This window comes from Cervus elaphus, chromosome 14 (assembly GCF_910594005.1).
Source record: "Cervus elaphus chromosome 14, mCerEla1.1, whole genome shotgun sequence".
In the NCBI taxonomy this organism is placed as follows: Eukaryota; Metazoa; Chordata; class Mammalia; order Artiodactyla; family Cervidae; genus Cervus; species Cervus elaphus.
In genome coordinates this window covers 61126042-61151188 of record NC_057828.1, presented here as the reverse complement: position 1 = coordinate 61151188, position 25147 = coordinate 61126042, and the positions used below count along the sequence as shown (strand labels likewise).

At 38.1% G+C, this 25147-nt stretch overlaps 2 protein-coding genes across 3 annotated transcripts in view; both read right to left on the bottom strand.

Moving 5' to 3' along the window:
• The window catches only part of RASAL2 (RAS protein activator like 2), a 392722-nt gene that overhangs the window by 316236 nt on the left and 51339 nt on the right, over window positions 1-25147 (bottom strand). The gene's annotated exons all lie outside the window — the stretch shown is intronic.
• On the bottom strand, window positions 10794-12301 carry LOC122707553 (frataxin, mitochondrial). Its single transcript, XM_043923129.1, has one exon. The coding sequence runs from the start codon at window positions 12273-12275 to the stop codon at window positions 11622-11624; it is 654 nt and encodes a 217-aa protein (XP_043779064.1). The 5' UTR covers window positions 12276-12301; the 3' UTR covers window positions 10794-11621.

The window sequence follows — 25147 nt, the reverse complement described above, 5'->3', positions numbered from 1 at the left end:
CACTAGCACCACCTAGAAAAGCATGAAAATGTATTATTTTGCCAGTAATAAGACAGCTTACTTTCTAGTCTACCATTTTCATTTTTTTGGTTTGTCACAGGACCTGAAATAAGACTAACCCTTAGCTATTTGTGTACTATCTCTGATTTCAACTTTAATCAGTGTGCTAAAAGTGTAGAGAGTATTTAAGTTTAAAAGTACACAGGATTTTATGAAGACTAGAACATACGCAGGTGGGTGCTTGAGGAATTTTCTGCCCATTCTGCCAGAAGCAAGATGCCATCTGCTTATGGCATGAATCAAGCTAACCCTCAGCAGTTTCCAAAGTTGACAGGAAAATCTGGTTGTTTAGTTAACATTGAAAACACACTCTAAATCCAAGATGAACTGTTATTTTTAAAATGCTCTTAGACATAGTTAAAAACTTGTTTTCCCCTTTAAAAGCAGCTGTCTGTTTTTATATCTTTCTTTCTCATACAACTACTTTAAAAAGAACTGAATTATGCAAACTGCTGATTTCAAAATAGTACTCTCAAGTAACTGAAAAATCTATTATTTTGATTATCTGAAAAACAAGCTCATCTTTTATACTGGAAATTATTTCTCTCTTGTATGATACAGATATCAACAATAAGAAAAAAAGCACAGTAAAATCATTTACATGACTGTTTCACAACAGTTATAGGAAACTATAAATCCTCATTCTCTCATTCTGTCATTCTTTATCTGCCTCTCTAATTTAAACTTCAAGTCTTCGGGGCTAAAGTCCACTGTCATTCTGTCATTGTGTTTAAATAGCATAAAACACGAGTAACTAGTAGCTTATGCACATTCTCAGCGTGCACACTGCTAAAAGTCTTTAAAAAAAAAAAACCTCACTAAATTAGAAAATATTTTGCCAGATGTTGGTAGAAGAAAACAATCTCTCACTGGATGTATCAATTAGGAAAGTTTTTTTGTTTGACTGCTTTGAATAACAACTGAAAATGCATTTCTCAGAACAGAAGCTAGAAAGAATTGCAATAAAACTAAAAAATCCACAAAAATGACTAAAACTTTAAACTAAAAAGTGACTTACATTCACTAATTTCTTTCCCTTATTTTTGTTTCCTTCTTAAATAAACATACTAATAATGAGATACCTATTGATGTCTCTTAAAATTATATAGAACTTATAGTCACATCTTATTCATACTAGGCACCTATTGATTTTAGTTCTATGAAGATGTCTGTTTTCATTAAAAACTTTCCTCAAAAAATTATTGCTATTTGGATAACACATATTGATTTTTCAAGTGCATTAATTTAAAAATCCATTAAATGACCACACTGGTATTGTCACAAAGCTATTATTTTCACCCTTCACAACACTAAGACCACAGCACATAACTCATTTAAAAAAAAAAAAAAAATCCTTCTATCTATCTCCTTTGTTTCCAGGACCTTTAGGAAACAAGGTCTTGTTTTACTCTTAGGAAGCTGAAAACAGATGAATATGACTTTGGGATACCAGATTTTTGGCATTTGCAACAGAGACAAAAGTGGGTTTGGAGAAATGTGTGAGAGTATGCATGTGTATGCACAAGCTTATAAAGAAGAGGAAAGGTCATAAATGCAGTTCTACCATCTTACACAGCTTCTTCAACAGTGAAATTAGGAGGGAGGTCTGGCTTAAAGGTTCCTTTCAGTTCTAAAAATCAAACATTCAGGAACATAAAAAAATGAATAAAACATAGTTTCAGCTGTAAGGCCGACTTAACGAAAAGCTCAGTCACCACGTTCACCGAATCTACATACTTCTGGCCTTAATGCTCATTTGATTAAAAACTCAAGCACTGGGACTTTCCCGGCAGTCCAAGGGTTAGTACTCCAAGCTTCCACACAGCAGGGTGCATAGGTTTGATCCCCTAGTTGAGAAACTAAGATCCTGCATGATGCATGACATGGCCACCATGTTCACTATTTCTAAATAATTTTATATATGCACATGTGCACATGCACACACACACACATATATGAAATGTTTGAAGAGCAAAAGCATGTCTTTAGAAAAAACTGAAAACTCTGCTCTCATGAAATGGGGAAAATAAGCAAAAACTAAAATACATCACTCCACCAAAATAAGTAGTTTATCAACTACTGCCAGACTGCTTGAGATCAGGCTTTTAATACCATGCTCAATTACGAGCCATACATACTTCTGTCTCCTTAAAAAAGAAAAGACAAAAATACAGCACTCTTAGAGGAAAAGGACATCAACAAACATAATGACAGCTTATTTTCTGGAAAATGTTGAGAACAAGAAAGGAGAAATACAGTTTACACAACACACATATACATACATACACACCGCATGATGCTTTTTTATCACTGTAATTCTTGCTTAGATGCTTAAAAATTAAATACGGTTTCCCATGAAGATTTGGAGCCTGTTCTATTTAGACAGAACCAATTTTTTTTTTTAACAATTGGAATTAGAAATGACAATTTATCTGATTACTGGCACAATAATAATCGCCAAAACAAAAGACAGATGTTTAACTGGCATCCTGAAATTTCAGCACCACATTTTTCGGCTACCCCACCTAGTACTGGCAAACAGTAAACAGTACTGGCAAATACGAGAGCTAATTCCATTACCAGTTGCCATACTTTCCTTCCGTGCAGTGTTTTCTAAACTTTTTATCTTGAAGGAATTTAGACTCATAGAAAAGTTGAAAAAACTGTACAAAGAATTCTCACATACTCTTTACCCAGATTCCCCCAATGTTCTTATTTTACTGCGTATGGTTTATCACTCTCTTTTTCTTTAACAAAATAGTATGAAAAAGAATAAAATACTTAAGAATAAATATTTCTTCAGTTCTAAAACCATTCACTGAATATCAATTATTAGGAACATAAAAAAATGAATAATATAAGACCATTATATCTACTACTGTGGACAAGAATCTCTTAGAAGAAATGGAGTAAGCCATCATAGTCAACAAAAGAGTCCAAATCCAGTACTTGGATGCAATCTGAAAAATGACAGAATGATCTCTGTTCATTTCCAAGGCAAATCATTCAATACCACAGTAATCCAAGTCTATGCCCTGACCAGTAACGCTGAAGCAGCTGAATTTGAAGGGTCCTATGAAGACCTACTTCCCTGTACTTCACTGGTGGATTAGAGGGTAAAGCGGCTGCCCGCAATGCGGGAGACCTGGGTTCAATTCCTGGGTCGGGAAGATCCAGCAGGAGGAAATGGCAACCCTCTCCAGTACCCTTGCCTGGAAAATCCCATGGATGGAGGAGCCTGGTAGGCTACAGTCCATCGGGGTCGCAAAGAGTCAGACATGACTTCACTTCACTTCACTTCTTCATGAAGACCTACAAGACCTTTTAGAACCAACACCCAAAAGAGATGTCCTTTTCATTATAGGGGACTGGAATGCAAAAGTAGGAAGTCAAGAAACACCTGGAGTAACAGGGAAATTTGGCCTTGGAGTACAGAATGAAGCAGGGCAAATGCTAATAGAGTTTTGCCAAGAGAATGCACTGGTCATAGCAAACACCCTCTTCCAACAACACAAGAGAAGACTCTACACATGGACATCACCATATGGTCAATACTGAAATCATATTGATTATATTCTTTGCAGCCAAAGATGGAGAAACTCTATAGAGTCAGCAAAAACAAGACTGGGAGCTAACTGTGGCTCAGATTATGAACTCTTTATTGCCAAATTCAGGCTTAAATTGAAGAAAGTAGGGAAAACCACTAGAACATTCGGGTATTACCTAAATAAAATCCCTTACAATTATATAGTGGAAGTGAGAAATAGATTTAAGGGACTAGATCTGAAAGACAGAGTGCCTGATGAGCCATGGATGGAGGTTCATGACATTGTACAGGGGACAGGGATTAAGACCATCCCCAAGAAAGAAATGCAAAAAAGCAAAATGGCTGTCTGAGGAGGCATTACAAATAGCTGTGAAAAGAACAGAACGGAAAAGCAAAGGAGAAAAGGAAAGATATACCCATTTGAATGCAGAGTTCCAAAGAACAGCAAGGAGAGATAAGAAAGCCTTCCCCAGTGATCAGTGCAAAGAAACAGAGGAAAACAATAGAATGGAAAAGACTAGAGATGGAAAATTAGAGATACCAAGGGAATATTTCATGCAAAGATGGGCTCAATAAAGGACAGAAATGGTATGGACCTAACAGAAGCAGAAGATATGAAGAAGAGGTGGCAAGAATACACAGAAGAACTGTACAAAAAAGATCTTCAAGACCCAGAGAATCACGATGATGTGATCACTCACCTACAACCAGACATCTTGGAATGGGAAGTCAATCAACTGGGGCTTAGGAAGCATCACTACAAACAAAGCTAGTAGAGGTAATGGAATTCCAGTTGAGCTATTTCAAATCCTAAAAGATGATGCTGTGAACGTGCTGCACTCATTATGCCAGCAAATTTGGAAAACTCAGCATTGGCCACAGGAATGGAAAGATTAGTTTTCATTCCAATCCCAAAGAAAGGCAATGCCAAAGAATGCTCAAACTACCACACAATTGCACTCATCTCACACACTAATAAAGTAATGCTTAAAATTCTCCAAGCCAGGCTTCAACAATACGTGAACCGTGAACTTCCAGATGTTTAAGCTGGTTTCAGAAAAGGCAGAGAAACCAGAGATCAAATTGCTAACATCCACTGGATCATTGAAAAGGCAAGACAGTGCCTGAAAAACATCTATTTCTGCTTTATTGACTATGCCAAAGCGTTTGACTGTGTGGATCACAATAAACTGTGGAAAATTCTGAAAGAGATGGGAATACTATATCACCTGACCTGTCTCTTTAGAAACCTGTATGCAGGTCAGGAAGCAACAGTTAGAACTGGACATGGAACAACAGACTGGTCCCAAACAGGAAAAGGAGTATGTCAAGGCTGTATATTATCACCCTGCTTATTTAACTTCTATGCAGAGTACATCATGAGAAACGGTGGGCTGGAGGAAGCACAAGCTGGAATCAAGATTGCCGGGAGAAGTATCAATAACCTCAGATATGCAGATGACACCACCCTTATGGCAGAAAGTGAAGAAGAACTAAAGAGCCTCTTGATGAAAGTGAAAGAGGAGAGTAAAAACGTTGGTTTAAAGCTCAACATTCAGAAAACTAACATCATGGCATCTGATCCCATCACTTCATGGCAGATAGATGGGGAAACAGTGAAAACAGTGGCAGACTTTATTTTTTGGGGCTCCAAAATCACTGCTTACTCCTTGGAAGAAAAGTTATGGCCAACCTAGACAGCATATTAAAAAGCAGAGAGATTACTTTGCCAACAAAGGTCCGTCTAGTCAAGGCTATGGTTTTTCTAGTGGTCATGTCTGGATGTGAGAGTTGGACTATAAAGAAAGCTGAGTGCTGAAGAATTGATGCTTTTGAACTGTGGTGATGGAGAAGACTCTTGAGAGTCCCTTGGACTGCAAGGAGATCCAACCAGTCCATCCTAAAGGAGATCAGTCCTGGGTGTTCATTGGAAGGACTGATGTTGAAGCTGAAACTCCAATACTTTGGCCACCTGATGCAAAGAATTGACTCACTGGAAAACACCCTGACGCTGGGAAAGATTGAAGGCAAGAGGAGAAGGGGACAACAGAGGATAGATGGTTGGATGCCATCACCGGCTCAATGGACATGAGTTTGGGTAAACTCCAGGAACTGGTGATGGACAGGGAGGCCTCGTGTGCTGCAGTCCACGGGGTTGCATAAAGTTGGACACGACTGAGCAACTGAACTGAACTGAACTGAAGAATAAATATATCAAAAGAAGTGAGAGACCACTATACTGAAAACTATAAAACACCAGTGTAAGAAATTAAAGATGACCTTAATAAATAGAAAGGTATCCCAAGTTCATGGATTTGAAATCATTACAATGACAATACTCCCCCACCCAAGTTAATCTACATATTAAACAAAATCGCAATAAACACCCCAGATGATTATATATTGGCAGAAATTGATGAGTTTATTCTAAAACTTATAGAATTGCAAGGTACTCCCGAATAGCTAAAACAATTCAGCGGTTGGAAATTAATATTTAACTTTTAGGAAAAGAACAAATTAAAATATTCACACTTCTCAATTTCAAAACTAAATACAAAGCTAATAGTTAAGACTGTGTGGTACAGACACAGACAGACATATAGATCAAGGAGACAGAAATATGGAGAAGGGAATGGCAAGCCACTCCAGAATTCCTGCCTGGAAAATCCCATGGACAGAAGAGCCTGGTGGGACAGAGGAGTCCATGGGATCGCAAAGAGTCGGACATGACTGAGCAGCTAACACTTTCACTTTCATATCCATACATGACCACTGGAAAAACCATAGCCTTGACTATACAGACCTTTGTTGGCAAAGTAATGTCTCTGCTTTTTAATAACTATGTCTAGGTTTGTCATAGCTTTTCTTCCAAGGAGCAAGCATCTTTTAATTTCGTGGCTGCAGTCACTGTCTGCAGTGATTTTGGAGCCCAACAAAATAAAGTCTGTCACTGTTTCCAAAAAAAAAAAAAAAAGGAGACAGAAATAACCCTACACATTTATGAACAAGTGATTTTGACGTGGGTACCAAGATAACTTAATGTAGAAAGAAGTCTTTTCAAAAATAGTGCTGGAATGACATGCTATCCAAGAGATTGGACTTCATAACTCCCACCATACACAAAAATTGACCCAACATAGATCTATATATTCTGGACACTAGTCCTTATCAGTATACTTATTTGTGATTTTAAAATATTTTCTCCCATTCTACAGGTTGTCTTTTCACTTTCCTGATGTCTTTTGAAGCTAATACTATAAAATTTTCAGAAGGAAACATACACAAAATTCTGTGTGACACTGGAGTAGTCAATGGTTTCTTTGATATGACACTGAAAGCACAAAAAGAAAAGAAAAAGTAACAGGACTTCACTGAGATTTTAAACTTTCATGCTTCAGGGGACATCATCAAGAAACTGAAAAAAAAAAAGAAAAAAGAACAACAATGACCTGCAGAATGGGAGAATATATTTTCAATCATTTATCTGATAGAGTCTGGTATCCAAAATTATTAAAAATCAACCATCAATTAAAAAAACGGGGAACTTCCCTGGTAATCCAGTGGTTAAGAATCAGCCTTCCAATGCAGTTCTTCCCTGGTAGCTCAACTGGTAAAGAATCCACCGGCAACATAGGAGGTCCCAGTTCGACTCCTGGATCTGGAAGATCCCCTGAGGAAGGGATAGGCTACTCACCCCAGTATTCTTGGGCTTCCCTGGTAGCTCAGCTGATAAAGAATTCACCTGCAATGCAGGAGACCTGGATTTGATTCTTGGGTTGGGAAGTATCCTGGCCTAAAGAACTACATGGACTATACAGTCCATGGGGGTCACAGAGTTGGACCCAATGGAGCAACTTTCACTTTCACTTTTCCAGTGCAGGGGACTTGGGTTCCAACCCTGTGTGCATGTGTGTTCAGTCACTCAGTCACTTCCAACTCTGTGCAACTCCATCGACTGTAACCCTTCTATCCCTGCTCAGAGAACCAAGATCCTACATGCAACCACACAACTAAGCCCAGGCAACAGGAACTACTGAGCCTGTGTGCCCTAGAGCCCACAAGACACAACTAAAGAGAAGCCCGTGAGCTGCAACAAAGAGCCCACATGCCAAAACTAGGATCTGACACGGCCAAACAAATAAATATTTTAAAAAAACAGGCAAAGGATTTGAATAGACAGTTCTCCAAAGAAGATACCGAACGTTCTATAAGCACATAGGAAGATACTCAGCATCATCAGTGACTAAGGAAATACAAAGCAAAACCATAAAGATTCCACTTCATACCCACTTAGGGTATAAAGAAAAAGATGGACAGTGATAAGTGTTGACAAGGATGTGGAAAAACTGGAATCTTTCCTCATCACTGGTGGGAGTTTAAAAGGGTACATTTCAAAATTTCTTCAAAAAGTTAAGCACAGAGTTACCATAAGACCCAGAAATTTCATTCCTAGGCATATACCTAAGAAAACTGAAAACCCATCAACAAGTTTGTTTACAAATGTTCATATCAGCATTATTTATAATAGTCAAAGAGTAAAAGAAAAAAAAAAAAGAACCCACATGTCCAACAACTGATGAATGTGAGATACTTGCACAATGGAATATACAGTCATAAAATGGAATGAAGTACTGATACATGCTGCAATATGAATGAACCTTGAAAACATTATGCTAGGTAAAGTAAGCCAGTCACAAAAGGCCACATTATATGATTCCACATACATGAAATGAACAGAATAGGCAATTCTGTGATGACAAAAAGTAAATTAGCAGTTGCTTGCCTGATGGCTCAGATGGTAAAGAATCCTCCTGCAATGCAGGAGACCCAGACTGGATCACTGGGTAGGAAAGACCCTCCTGGAAAATGAAATGGCAACCCACTCCAATATTCTTGGCTAGAGAATTCAATGGACAGAGGAGCCTGGTGGGCTACAGTCCATAGGGTCGCAAAGAGTCAGACAAGACTGAAGGGCTAACTTTCCACTTTCACTTTTAAGGACGAGGGGAGAGGAAAATGGGCACTGACTATTAATGCATAGAAGGCTTCTCTTTGGGTGACGAATATTTTGGAAATTAGATAGCAGTGATGGTTGCAAAAGTTATTGGGTAACATTCTAAAAACCACCTAACCGCACATTTTTAATGGGTGATGGCCATAATATGTAAATTATTTCTCAACTTTTAAAATAATAATATATGAGGGGAAACATGTCTGAGACCTTTCTGAGCGAAAAGAGAAAGAAAAACAGCAGGACAGACACTTGGGAGAACCCTCACCTACGTGGAACAGAAAGGATAAGAGGCCAGAGAAGCGATCAGAGAGAACGCAGAGTTTATTACATCGCGGAGAACACCACAGTTAGCAGCATCAAATCCTTTAGGCAATGGATTCTGAGTGATGGACATACTTAATACAACAAGTTTCATCCAGCTTAAGTTCTCTCTCTTACAAAAGAAGCCTGGCTCCTATTCTCTCCTTCTTCTCTAGTCAGGGCTAATTCTGTACATTATTGGAAGCACTCAAGGTATCTACTTTCAATATGTTCCACAAGTTACACTGTTGACTGTCTGATTGACTTTTTGTTCATTAGACAGGACTGGTAATTATTTACTCAATAAATTTAATATAAATGGGATCCCTTTATTACCAATCTGATCCTGATTTCATTTTGTAAGTTTACTTATTTAAAGAAAATCTATTCTCTTTACAATCTTATAAAGTAATAATTTTATTACTTTATTGTTTTTATGAAGATACTGGTTTTTTCCCCTCTGGACAAGTTCTACTGTAGTTTTCAAAACTACAGAACAATTTTTCCAGAAAAAAATGAAAGTTTCAAACTGGATTTCTGCTTTGTCCACAGCATCCAAAATTGTATTATACAGAATACATGCAGAAGGGGATAAAAAGATTTTCTTATTTTTCAATAATTGTCTAATAACTGAAAGCATTTTAGAAAAGAACATGTAGATATGTAAACCAGTTTGTTTTGAGGCACTTACCCTGCATCACTTTGTTTTGTTTTGCTTTCTAGGGCATCTGAAAAACTACTAGGTTGTAAGCAGACTGTCTGGTCAGTTAAGACAAAGTCTTGGCACCTCTTTGAAATAAGATATGCCAGGTCTACCCTCCTGTATTATGTGACTGGCCTAGTTAGAGGATATACACACACATGATAGTCAGAGAGATAACATCAATATGGATGCTACGGGCTCATATCTCCTGAGCAATGTTTCTTTTAGCAATGATGTGCATGCTAAATTTAAAAAAAAATTATATAAGAAGGATAAAGAATACTAAAAACCCAACATAGTCATTATAATACTAATTTGAACAATTCAGTTGGAAACACCAAACATTATAGGCTTAAACTTTCACTCTTTTGAAACTATATTTTATGTTCCAAGAATAATTTCTAAATTAAGTCTTCTATTATTTATTTTACTTATGTTCCAAAGGTCAGGATATATTTTCCCTGATTCCAGTACAATTAATACTTTTTTAAGCCTGTATTTTGCCAATACAGAGTTTACAACGTAAGTATTACCCACTAATCTAAAGGCTATGGTTTTTCCGGTGGTCATGTATGGACGTGCGAGTTGGACTACAAAGAAAGCTGAGCGTCAAAGAATTGATGCTTTTGAACTGTGGTGTTGGAGAAGACTCTTGAGAGTCCCTTGGACTGCCAGGAGATCCAACCAGTCCATCCTAAAGGAAATCAGTCCTGAATGTTCACTGGAAGGACTGATGTTGAAGCTGAAACTCCAATATTTTGGACACTTGATGCGAAGAACTGACTCATTTGAAAAGACCCTGAGGCTGGGAGAGATTGAAGGCAGGAGGAGAAGGGGACAACAGAAGATGAGATGGTTGGATGGCATCACGGGCTCGATGAACATGAGTTTGAGTAAACTCCGGGAGTTGGTGATGGACAGGGATGCCTGGTGTGCTGCAGTCCATGGGGTCACAAAGAGTTGGACACAACTGAGCAACTGAACTGAACTGAATTTAAAGTTAAGCCTTAGAATCTAGAAGTCATCAGGAAACATTTTTATCACCATACTTTTTAACACTTGCATTTTTTTTTTGTCCCACGTTCTATGACCTCAGAAATATCAGGATGAAATGGGTACCTGTTAAGAGAAGCATCAAGTAAATTTTATTTTATTTATTTTTTTTTTTTGAGAGTTAAGTTTTATTCTGCTACACCAACATCTTTTCATTTATGTGGGCTTTCACAATTTGCCAAGCACCTCCTTAGCTCCATGACCTCGTTTATTATACTATAGCCATGAGTTTAGGGAGATGGCTCCCCGCCTCCCCCCGGTCTTTGGGTGACTTTTTGCATACTCTGACCTGTGTTTCAATAGCTTATGCTATACTGATCCTTAAAAAAAAATATGTATACACACACGTAAATGTGTATGTGCATATACATGCACATATGGAAGACACTTCCTGTGTTGCCCCATCACACCCTGGGTCACAAAGCACAAAGATAAAATAGTCTTCGTTTGACAGTTCCTGAGTTACCACTGATGCTTCAGTACTAAAGGGCTTAGAAGTGTTTACACTTTCAAGAGGAGGAGGAACATTTTAGGCTTCCCTTTAATAAGTCTCATTTTGAGATAGTATGATGAGGTTGGCCAAATACTCTTCATGCAGTTTTTGTAGTAAGTCCTTCAAAGAATGAATGGTCAAGCCCATTTATTTCTCCTCCTAGAATTTATCCTTCTTGTTTTTCTTAGTTGTGAGTTTATATATAAAGGTATGGGCATACAGACATTATGAAACATAAGGGCTATCACGTGAGGGAGGAAATCAGACAAAACATTCAGAAAAAAACTCTATGGAAATTAAAAATCTAAACTCGGGCAGGGTGGAAGGCGACACAGTCTTTTCACAGAGCTGTTACATACAATGCAACTGTCCTCAAAGGCAGGAACGGAAAAAGCTAGCCATTCAGCTGCAGAACAAGGCTGGGGTCTTGGCTTTAGAGCTTTTCATGTCTTTAGCATTGGGTTGGGCAGCCAGTGTCTTTTCCAGAGTAGGCCAGAGCAGATAAGTCCAGCTTGGTCTTTAAGGCTTGAGTCAGCTCTGTGGCCAGCAACTCGTGGAGGGACACGCCATCGTGGGAATATACCCAGTTTCTCCCAGTCCAGTCGTAACGCTTGGGGCCGCTGGATGGTGAAGATAACCAGATTTGCTTGTTTGGAGTCTGCTTGTTGATCACGTAGGTTCCTAGATCTCCGCCCAGTTTAATTGTTAGAACACCACTCCCAAAGGAGACATCATAGTCTTCAAACGTGTACGGTTTATCTGCAAGGTCTTCAAAAAACTCTGCTAAGGAGTCCAGCGTCTCCTCGGCCAGTCTTTCATAGGTGGTATCGTCCAAAGTGCCAGCATCACCCAAAGTTCCCGCTGTCCTCAAATTTATCCAGCAGACACTTTGCTTTTTGACATCCAGGGTCTGGTTGAGGCAGCGGAGGCTCAAACTGGACCGGCTGCGCGCGCGGGCCTTGGCGGTTCCGATGCGCAGGCCCCGGCGGCCGGAGAACGAGGGGTCCTTCGCCGGCCGCGGGGCCCCGGTGCGTGTAGGGGCGAAGCCCGGGAGCGCCGAGCGGAGCTGGAAGCTGGCAACCGCGCGGCGCCCGAGCGTCCACATGCTCTTTGCGATCTGCGGCGGCTCCGCCCTCCTGCTCCGGGAATGCCGGGCGCCACCTCATCAAGTAAATTTTAAAGGAGAAATCCATTTATGTATTTCCACAAAGAACTTGGGGATTTGAATTATAAAGAAAGAAAGCATAGGGGATCAAAGTAATAGGTACTACTAATATTTTGAGAAGGCTACCATGATACTAGTGGTTCTTCTGTCCATTACTACAATAAAAATCACCACCATTTACGGAGTAGCTACCACCATGTGCCAAATGCTACATATAAATTGTTTCCTAAATTTAACCCTTAAAAAGAATATTATTTTCCCCATTTTACAAATAAGGTAAGTAAGATTTGGCTAACTACTTTGTCCAAGTACACATAGCACGTGAGGCAGAGTAGGGTTTTGAATGCAAGTTAGTCTAATTCTGAAAACTATTCCTTCATTTTACTACGATGTCCCACTCTCTCTTGTTCTAAGGTAAGGTTGCAAACTCAACTGTTGACAAGAGGCTTGCAATTAAAATAAAATGTATGCAGCGAGTTAAACTCCTGGAGAATAAAATGGTTTTGCAACCAAGCATACACCTGTCTAACTAACCTGGCCCCTTATGTAAGCATAAGAAAGCAGTCAAACAAAACACATCCACTGGCCACTCATTTTCTGGACACATATAACTCAGATGGTAAAGAATCCGCCTGCAATGCGGGAGACCCAGGTGATCCCTGGGTTGGCAAAATCCCCTGGAGAAGGGCATGACAACCCATTCCAGTATTCTTGTGTGGCGAATTCCATGGAGAGAGGAGCCTGGTGGGCTACAATCCATGGAGTCACAAAGAGTCGGACACAACTGGACGACTTTCACTTCAAAAGGTGAAAAGTACTTCTAATTTTAAAAAGTATTCTTTGAAACACTACTGGTTTTCATATGAGATTTGTAGGACTGAAACCGGTTTCACTGAACTAAATAAAACATTGATGGACTTTTAAAATAACTCCTTTATCTTTCAACTCTTACAAACTTTGCAGCAATAATAAACTTTTCAGTAAAGCATCATTTAATACTGACAGTCCCTTACTTTTGTATATTGCACTAACAAAGGTACCCTCGAAGACAATGACTGCAGGTCTAAAAAGAGACGTATATGCTGTAACTGTGGTAACATCCTCACAGTACTATTATCATATCCCTAATTAAGGATCCTTACTATCCCAAACCAGCTACCCAGAGAGCAGCAGATAACCCTCAGAGGCACCTCGATAATCTCTGGCCTTGGGAATCAGAACCAGTTATTTCTCCATCCTGCAGGCCTACAGCCCTTCCACTGGCCAAGCCCCACTCCCCACAAGAATAAAACCTGTGTGGTAAAACGGCAGAAGGATGATGGGAAGGAAATAGCAGGACATGAAGGAATCCCAAGTAGGTGGGTGCCAGTGTAAGCAAGTTACAGGCTCTGACTGAGGAGTGATCCAGAGAAGCACCCGGTAACGTAAAATTTCTGGGAGGCTTCTTCCACAAGGCCAGACACAGTGAAAATATCTAAACCATTGCCAACCCAGTCACAGTAAGACAGAAAACAGTGTGAATGATCTGGGGCAAGAAGTGCCACAGTGCAACAGTTCAAAATGATGCATCAAGATTCAGGAAACAGAATATTGAAGATGGGGACACAGGAAGGAGTTCAGGAAATCTATATAATGTTCAGAAATAGAATTTATGGAAGCCAAGGCCCACCAAATATATATTATCATTCTATATACACAAAGAAAGCTATCCACACATCAGGTATTATAAGAAAAGATGATACTCAGGAGTAGACATTTAGGCTAAATATAATTTCAAATTTATAAATGAAATGCTGCAGTGGTCTAGGCTTTCACAAAATGACACTACCACAGATCTTTAGATATATCACATTTTCCAACCTGTCCTAATATTATGTTTATGTTATTTTAATTAGTATCATCCATCTGTACACATCATTGAATCAGGTTTTTAACACTGACCTTTTTCACTGTGTTTTTAAGACCAGTATTTATTGGAAAGTTTAATAATGTTTCATGTCTTTAGCTCATTTTCTCTCTTCTCCATCCAATCAACAAGACCTGTTCCAATGCCAATCATCCAAAAGTCAATCACTTACCTTCTAAACAGATATGCTAAATGGCTCTAAAGCAGTCGAGTACTTTAGCTGACACTAATAATTTAGCCACTCTAATTTCATGTAATTTCATGTATATTTCTTTCAAATAAAAAAGTATGCATCTGAGTAAGCAGACATTCTGACAACAAGAAACATACATATCTCCTAATCCCATCCACAATTTATTGTTATAACCATCTAAATTTCATATCAACATTCAAATCATATTCAAAACTTATTGTTTACAAGGAATCCACTAAACACCTAACTCATATTCATTCTAGAACTACTTTATATAATAAGATGGGGAAAGGAGTAGAAATCATACAATGCTTATTTACAGAGGAATGATTTCTATAATGTACAAAATTAAAATTAAATTCAGGTAAATGAGAGAAAATTCTCAAAACAGTAATTTATATCACTATTGTTTCTAAATAAATAGCTTCATTTCTTGTCATTTATGTATGTGCTTTCAACAGCAAATAGTGAATAATTTGGTGGCTCAATTCCAGTGTTTAATCTGACTCAAATGAAATCATTTTTAAACCCCCAGTTAGAAATTTGGGGACTGCAAGTTTCTATTATAAGCAGTAATTACAAGCTCCCAGCTGTGAAGTAAATATTACCTAAACAGAATGTCTTAAAATAATCTTTGCAATTAAATACCTAGTAATCATTAAACAAAGCAAGAAATACAAGGTTTATGGGTATGTGGGGGACCAATGGAGCATCATTTTACGACAAGTTTCTGGAAACTATTAATTCAACTGGCAGATTACTAATCACCAGGAAGGAGAAGGGATCTTAGTTCTAAGGATCTCTGTAACAACTTAGACATAGATGTAATAGCACCTAACTGTATTGCTCCCTGCATAGAACAGAGGTACAATATTCTCAAACAAAGCCCTATATTGTATACCATAGTCTGCTGAAAGACAGTCATTAGTGGTAACCAGTCATTCATGGGAGCTTTAAGTAGGACTGACAGAGGAAGTCCAACATACCCTGCATCAAAGAAAAAAAAGGCTGGCAAGATGACAGCAATCCAGCAAAATCTGTTTTCTCTTCTACAAAAGATGTAGGAGGCTGCTTTAGAGCTGACTAAAAAAATCTCCTGAAAGACATTAACAGAAATTTTTTTAAAGATAACATGTAAATTATGACAATTGGATGTCACCACATTTCTGATTTTTTTTTCTGAGCTATCTTCTTCAAGACAAGAAAACTTCCTATGAATGTCTTGAATTTCAAAAATAAAGGGCAGGTTTATCAGGAAAAATATGCATAAATTATAATCAAGAAATTTTGTTAGAAGACAAAGCATGCGACCAGATGAAGGTGACTCAGAATGGAGTCAGTTACATCAGAATGGCATCGATATCCTGAAATATGCTAATGCCCTCTGGGCCAAGAGAAGAATATAGAATCAAGATTCTGTTTTCTGGTACTCTATCTAGATTATCTGTCTAAACCCTGGTTTATACTTTATAGAACTAGATTTTAGTGTAGAAAAAGACTGAATCGATGACAGAACCAAAGAAAATGACTCTTTTTCTTTCAACAATACATCAGTCACCCAGGCTCAAAATCAGGGAGTTCCTTTTCCTTTCTTTTATGCCATGTAGTTAATCAATTACTAAAAACAAAGTCTTCTCTCAAAATATTCCTTATCTAATTAGCAGAGCCTCAGAATATCTCCTTCAAACGCTGGGTAATTAAATTACATGGTAGGTTTAACATGTGTCCACAAATTCTTTGATACACCTCCTTCCAGGGGGTGCAGCTTAATTCTCTTCCCCTTGAATAGTGACTTAGTGACCTGCTTCTACTGAACAGACTATGGAAAGAGAAAAACAATAACTTTGCAGTGGAGAAACCTGGCATGTACCACCCTACCAAGAGATCAAAGTTAACATCACTAATAGCAAGTCATGTTGTTATCATGTGTCTCTTGATATGATATGGTAAGAAGAGTTCTTCACATGTATACTATTCTTCCGAGAAATTGGGCATAAGTCCAATTTAATCATAACAAGACATCAGCCAAACCTAAATTGAAGGATGCTGTACAAAATATGTTACTGGCTTTCTTCAGAAGTATCAAGGTCATGGAAAACACAGAAAGCCTGAGAAATAGAGAGACTAAGAAGAGAGGCTGAAAGCAAAGAACTAAAGAGCCTCTTGATGAGGGTGAAGGAGGAGAGTGAAATAGCCAGCTTAAGACTAAATATTAAAAGAACTAAGATCATGGCATCTGGCCCCATTACTGTAGGGCAAAGAGAAGGGGAAAAGGTGGAAGGAGTGACAGATTTCCTCTTCTTGGGCTCCAAAATCACTGCGGACGGTGACTGCAGCCATGAAATTAGAAGACGATTGTTTATTGGCAGGTAAGCGATGACAAGCCTAGACAGTGTGTTGAAAAGCACTGTGTTGAAAGGACATTACTCTGTTGACAAAGATCCATATAGACAAGGCTATGGTCTTCCCAGTGGTCACACATGGTTGTGAGAGCTGGACCATAAAGAAGGCAGAAGGCCAAAAAATTGATGCCTTCGAACTGTGATGCTGGAGAAGACTCCTGAAAGTCCCCTGGACAGCAAGGAGACCAAACCAGTCAATCTTGAGGGAGAGCAGCCCTGAGTATTCACTGGAAGGACTGATGCTGAAGCTGAGCCTTCAGTGTTTTGGTCATCTGATGCAAAGAGACAACTCATCGGAAAAGTCCCTGATGCTGGGAAAGACTGAGGGCAGAAGAGGGTGTTAGAGAATGAGATGGCTGGATGGCATCACCGATGCAATGAACTTGGACAAATTCCAGAAGGTGGTGAGGGACAGGGAGGCCTGGCATGCTGCAGTCCATGAGGACACGACTGGGCGACTGAACGACAACAAGCAGAGAGGACAATTAAATGCAACATGATATCCTGGATTCAAGCTTGGAAGAGAAAAAGGGTATTAGTGAAAAAACTGGTGAAATCTGAATAAAATCTGTACTTTAAGTTAATAGTATTGAATCTGTGTTGACTTCTTCATTTTGATCTAAAGTTATACACAATATTAACATTAGGGAACTCAATTTATTTTTGTAACACATGTAAATCTAAAAATTATAGAATTTTTAGATTACAGAATAAAGGGTTTTTCCCCCCAATTTCTTAACCATATCTTCCCTCACTTTTAGAGAGCCACCACCCTAGCTCATAAACTTGGGTTTTCCAGATTTCTATGTCTTTAGGATCTGCCCTCTCCAATTTATTTGACACATATCAAAGTATCAATCTTAATTTACACCATCTCTCTATTCAAAATCTACAGACTCAAACCTATAAATGACTACTTAGTATCTCAATATTGTTTATCACTAAGCCTATCACTAAAAGGCATCTGCAAAACAGCCATATACTGCTTATCTAACCTTCTATCACTACCAGATACTTATTTTTAATCACACGCTAGTGACAATTTCAGAAAAGAATAAATTCAGTAATAAAATTGGATATTCTGAGCAATAATGGAGGATTCTAAAAAAAGAAACATATTTTATCAATAGAAAGATTACAATCTTTTAGGCATGTAATGATTATTTTATATTTTTATCTTATTTCCTATCACTTTACCAAGCTTTAGTAATTTTCAAAGGTTTTGTTCAGTAGATTCCTTTATTTTCTAAATATTTGATCATATTTTTATAATAAACCAATCTTATTATATTTCCTATTATTTATATCTACTTCTGGCAAAAGTTAAGAGTCTAAATTAATTTTGATTTTACTCGAAAACAGTTAACAACTCTCAACAATTACAAATGATGACACTATAAAATGTAGTAAACACACAGCTGACCCAGAGAGGATAACTGGTCACAGAATTACCAAATCTTATCAACATATCAAAAGCCCTAAGAAGCTTCCATGGAATGCTTTTCTTCCTTTTTCAAAGAAGCTTTTTCAGCCCATTTTAATGCACAAATAATTCTATAACTACCTACCTTAAAATATTTTAATTGTATCCAGCCATTCGTTCATGGATATCAACAATCTGGTTTTAAAGTTAATACGGAAAGGCAAAAGGCCCAGAAGAGCCAAGGCAATACTGAAGGAAGAAAACAAAGCTGGATGCCTGACGCTACCTGACTTGAAAATTCCTTTTGCTGCAAGAATCATGACACTGTGGTACTGGCAGAAGAAAAGACAGATAGATCAATGGACAGAATAGAGAACCCAGAAACAGACTCATAAAAATAGTCAACTGGTCTTTGATAAAAGAGCAAAAGCAATAAAAAGAAGAAAAGAAAAATCTCTTCAACAAACAGTGCTGGAACAACTGGACATTCACAAGTATAAAATGAATCCAGACACAGATCTTACATCCTTTACAAAAATTAAATAAAATGGATCATAGATCTAAGTGTAAAATGCAGAACTATAGAACTTGTAGAAGATAACACAGAAGAAAACCTAAATGACCTTGGATATGGTGATGCCTTTTTAGATACAATACCAAAGATAGAATCCATGAAAGAGATGAGATGGATTTCATTAAAATGAAAAACATCTGCTTTGCAAAAGACAATACCAAGAGAATCAGAAGACAAGCCACAGACTATGACAAAATTATATAAAATAGACCAAAGACCTTAAAAGACATTTCACCAAAGAAGATATACAGATGGAAAATAAACATATGGGAAAAATGCCCCACATCATATATCACCAGAGAAATGCAAATTAAAACAAGTAGATACCACTAACCCAAAATAGGCCAAAATCTGGAACACTAACAATACCATATGCTGGCGATGTGGAGCAACAGGAACTCTCATTCATTGCTGGTGGGAATGCAAAATGATACAGACACGTTAGAAGACAGTTTGGCACTATCCTACAAAACTAAACATACTCTTACCACATGAGCCAGCAATTGTACTCTTGGGTATTTACCCAAAATACCTGAAAACTTATGTTCACACAAAAACCTGCACATGGATGTTCACAGAAGCATAATTTATAACGGCCAAAACTTACAGCCAAGCAAGAGATCCTTCAGTAGGTGGCTGAATAAATAAATTGTGGTACATTCAGACAATGGAATATTATTCAACACTAAAAAAAAAAATGAGCCATCAAATCATGAAAAGACATGGAAGAACCTTAAATGCATACTACTAAGTGAAGGAAGCCAATTTGAAAAGGCTATATACTATGATTCCAACTATATGACATTATGGAAAAGGCAAAACTATGCAGACAGTAAAAAGATTAGTGGCTGTGGTAGGGGAGGGAAATGAATAGGCAGATTCTTAGGACAGTGAGGGCTTCCCTTGTGGCTCAGCTGGTAAAGAATCTGCCTGCAATGTGGGAGACCTGGGTTCAATCCCTGGGCTGGGAAGATGCCCTGGAGAAGAGAATGGCTACCCACTCCAGTATTCTGGCCTGGGGCATTCCATGGATGGTACAGTCCATGGGGTCACAAAGAGTCAGATACAACTGAGCGACTTTCACTTTCATTTTTACTTCACTAGGACAGTGAAATACTCTGTATGATGTTATAATGATAGATTTATATCATTATACATTTCTCCAAACTCATAGAATGTATAACATTAAGAATGAAAGTAGACTATGTGGTGTGTCAGTGTAGGTTCATCCTTGATAAAAATGCACCATTCAAGCATTATAGTGAGAAATGTTGATAACGGGGTGGGGGTGGTTAGGTGATATGATGTGTGGGGACAGAGTATACGGGCATTCTCTGTACTTTCCTCTCAATATTGTTATAAATTTAAAACAACTCCTTTAGAAAAGTCTTATGTTTTCTAAGTTACATTTATGAATACATAATATATATTCTTATATATGATTCTTTATAACTGCTTCAGTGCGTTTCTTTGCTTCTCTTTCCTTCTGTTCATTTAACCTTATGAGCTAACTAAATTCAAGCATATGTTTTGCCTCTGAGGGTCATCTGACGGCCCCTTTAAGTTTTCCTTTGTCTCAGTGCTACAGATTTGGGGAAGAGCACTGACGAGAGCCAAGCAAACTGGGACAGGAACCTGACTCTACTTATAACCATACAACTTCTCCAAGTTTCAGACTCTTTATCCCTAAAATGACGTTTAGAGACTAAACAAACTTCCACTTCTTCCGAGCCTTAACTCTTTACAATTCTGTTAGTAATAGGTACAAGTAAAATAAATGTAAAGAGATCTGGGAAGATGGTGATGAAGGCTGCAGACTTCTGAATCTCCCTAAATTCCCCCATAAAAACAGAACAACTAAGACACCTAATCCAATAATCCACATGACATTTATAACAAAACTAGACAAAGTTAAATTCCTATGAATCTCAAAACACAAGCAAACAAGAAAAGAACACCAACAGCTACAAGATGTGTATAACCAAAGATTCCACAGCAACATGAACTGACCTTAAATCACATTGGCACATGCTTTTATGAATATGCCCAGGGAATATAATTTCCTTGAGCTCTTCCTGAATACAGACTACAAACTAGCACTGTCCTGTAAAAGTCTCTGTGATGCTGGAAATGTTCTTTCTGGGCTATTCAATACAGTAGTCACTGGCCACATGTGACTATTAAGCATTTGAAATGTGACTAATGTGACTAAGGAATTGATTATTTAATTTTAATTAATTTAAACAACTATGTTGCCAGTTTATTATTGTGCAATAAGAATGAACATCAGACAACCAAAATGACTGGCCTGCCATAAAGACAGGCAATATCTTGAAAAAAAGATAGAAACTTACCTGGATCTCAGTCAAATAAACATAAAATGAAATTCTAAGACCAGGGAAATATGAATAATGATTGGATATCAGATGATTTTTAAGAAATGATTAACTGAGAGGCATAGAAAAATATAGATAGTTCTTATCTTTTATAAGTGCATATTAAAATATTTATGGATGAAAAAATTATGGGATTTGCTTCAAAATAATCTGAAGTTTGAGTAGGGAGTGAACTGGTATAAATGAAACAAGACTGACCACAAGTTGATCATCACTGATGCTGACTGATGGTCACATGGGACTCATGACACAATTTTCTCCACTTCTGTGTATGTTTGAAATTTTCTATCAGAAGGTTAAAAATAAGAGAGAGAGAGATGGAGCAGTTTCTATTCCTGTAGAACAAATTATCCCCAAAACTAAAAGTTCAAAAAATAACAATATTCATTTATTAGTCTCACAGTATCTGAGTCAGGAATTTGGGACAAGTTCTGCCAGTGTTCTCACATGGAGTCTCTCAGTTGGTTACCATCAGATGTCAGCTTAGGCTATATCCAAATGAAGATCTGATAGGCTCTGGAAGATCAATTTCCAAGGTGTCACTCACCTGACTGGTAAGTTGGTGCTACTTGATCAGGGTACAGCTGTGTACAGTTTTTTAGATCTCTGACACCAAATATATGGTGTCTTTCCAACACCAGTTCCGCAAATCCCTATCACCAAGTGTCCAGCAACTCAATTCATTTAATTCTGACATTAACTACTCAGTTAGCACAGAGCCCACAGGTTAAAAGCTCAGTCCTAGGTGCAAGTCGCAAGTCTACAGGAGGCCACCCATACTTCTGACCAACTGGCTCTAAACTGGGGGTTCCTACAACTCCCTCTTCAGGTTCAATAATTTGCTAGAGCAACTCTCAGAATGTAGGAAAACATCTTACCTCCATTAACCAGGTTATTATAAATGATACAACTCAGGAACAGTCCAGTGGAAAAGATGCATGGGCAAGATATGAGGGCTGGGGAAGGGGAGTGCCTGTGGAGCGTCCATGCCCTTCCGGGGCACATCACCCTCCCAGGACCCTCACGTGTCTACAAGTCTGGAAGCTTACCCAATCTCACTGTTCAAAAGCTTCTAAAGAGCTCTGTATCTTGCCTCTTCTTTCCCCCCAGAGGTCAGTTGGTGGGTTGAAAACTCTCACCTTCTAATCACTTGTCTTTTTGGTGACCAGCCCCATCCTGAGGCCAACCAGGAGGCCCACCCTGTATCACCTCACCTACATAAACTCACATGAGATAGTGGCTCATTATGGATAACAAAAGACACTCCTGACATGCAGGAAAGTCCAAGGATACTAGGGGCTCTAGGCCAAAAACTGAGAACAATGACCATATATTTTTATCATACCTCAGCTGGAGTCCTCAGTTCCTTTTTTGGCGGGCTTCTCTCTATAAGAGGACATAGATGTTTTCCGCGTACCATGGCTGACTCCCCCCGCCAGAAACAGCGATCCAAGTGCCAAATCTGTAATCATGCGTTCCATGATCTAGTCTCGGATGTTACAAGTCATCATCTCCGCTGTTGTTTTACTGGTCACACTGGGCCAATCAGCCAAGATTTAGTGTGGAAGGGGACTATACTAGGGTGTGAGTACAAGGAGGCTTGGATCATTAGAGGTCATTTTGGAGACTGGTTACCACACTATACATCTGACTCTCAGTATTTGTAGTAGGTATGTTCCGTAAGGTCACCGCAAATACTGAATTAGTGACTACTGCACTATTGCTCTTAAGGGAAACAGTCGATTAAGTCTCTGTGTACCTCTGCTGACAACATTTTCATCAACTAATGAATATACTCTTGCTTTATGTGTGTTTCTGTTTAAAGCATCTCAATATATATTGTTGATTCACTAACACTAAACTCACAGTCAACAGCACTGTAATTCATGCCTTAATGAAGTGTGTCTAACATATATGCTTTCTTCATAAAGTACCTCACAGCCTTCCTGAGCTTAGGAAAAGACAGCACTCATTATCCCTGGTGCCATTTTAAATAATAAAACCAGCAACAAAAAGCACAAAAATAGGATAAAATGTGGAATTAAACAGACAGCAAAAAGGACACCCTTTTACAGTATGAGAGTTAAAACAAGAAGGTAGAGCATCACTTTGTTTAGTCTCAGCTGGGAACCTGCACATCCAAGGACTCAATTTTTTCCTGCTCTGCAAATGGCCACAAACACATTATTGATGTGGGGATTGGGGGACTTTCAATGATCATCTGTGCTTACTAAATAGTAACTCCTTAAGGAGAAAGGTCTAAAATGTGATACTCTATCATGCTTAAGAGAGCATAAGGCCAATTAAATGAATCCTTTTTTAACAAGAAAAATTTCAGCAAATTTTACTGATACCTCTGATATTTTAGAAGCAACTAGTTGCTTTTTATTAATACTCATTTTGCTTTTTACTTTTAACCCTAGGTAAACATCTTGTTTGATGCAGACGTTTATTTTCTTTGCCCTGGGGAACAGTTTTGAAGAAAAAAAATCTACTGAACTTTCCTAATAATCATTTTAGGGATATAAGCATTGAAGCACTGTTTTACTTATAAAACAGAAAATGTATGAAAGGCCTAAATAACCTTTTATTCAGCCCCCACAAACACTAAAAAGCAGGCAAACAAACAAGAAGCCTAGCTAAAACATATCCCTAAAAATGGACAGTCATCCTTTGGTAACTGAGGGGCGGTGGGAGTAGCGAGGGGTGGGCACTCATTCCAGGATGCACCATGGATACCAAAATCTGGGGATGCTCAAATACCTTATATAAATGGCATAGAATTTGCATATAACCTATGTAGATGCTCCCATATAAGTTAAATCATCTCTAAGTTACTTATACCTAATAATAATATCTAATAATACCTACATAAATAGTTGCCTGAAAGGTCAAATTTAAGTTTTTCATTTTGGAGCTTTCTGGTATTCTTCTCCTTGAATATTTTTGATCCCTGGTTGGTTGAATCCAAGGAAGCAGAACCTATCTGTGGATGTGGAGGCCAGTTGTGCCATCAACATCCAGGTACAACTCTGCAACTTTACATACAAACTTCACACATTTTGAAGCCTGGATACAATAACCTGCATTAAAAAAAAAAATCACAAAGCTACGCGTCTTTAAAAGTGTTGAGCTCATTCAAACCAATTGTTCATTAAACTGCTACACTGATAACACTGGAATTGTATTCAGGAGACATGAATTACTGTACCAGTTCTTATACCAGCTTTGGTCAAGCAATTTATCTTCTCAAAAACCTCAATTTCCTTTTCTTTGAAATATAAAAATTGTCCTATAATGAGAACCCTTTCAAATCTATGATTTTATAATTACTTCCTCATAAATTATAATAAAGGAAGAATCCTCAACCCATAGAGATCCACATTTAACTATCAAAACTGTATCTCTAAGGCAGCTGTGCCTGACATATCCACCTCTCCAAAGATTACAAAAAATCTCCAGTGAAGAAGATATCTCTCCTTCACTATTCACAAGTTCTTACAGACCTTACTCTTTCTCTTCCCCTTCCCTCCCACTCCCAAGAGCTCAGGGAAATGTAATATACCTAAAGGTTGAGAGATCCTCAACTACAGTTTAAATAAACAATGATGATGATGATAATGATGAAAAAATTCTGAACTAGAGACAATCCCTATAGAAGCAAGGAGTATTTAATATTTCTATATCATGATACTTGAATTTAATCCCTGCATGTGTGCTCAGCGGTACCTGACTCTTTTTGACAGCATAGACTGTAGCCTGCCAGGCTCCTCTGTCCATGGGACGGTCCATGCAAGAATACTGGAGTGTGTTGCCACTTCCTCCTCCAGGGAATTTAATCTCTAATGTCTCCATTAACGTAATAGCAGGTGATATTTTATCTTTCAAGGAGAAAATTATCAATGAATTCCTAATTTG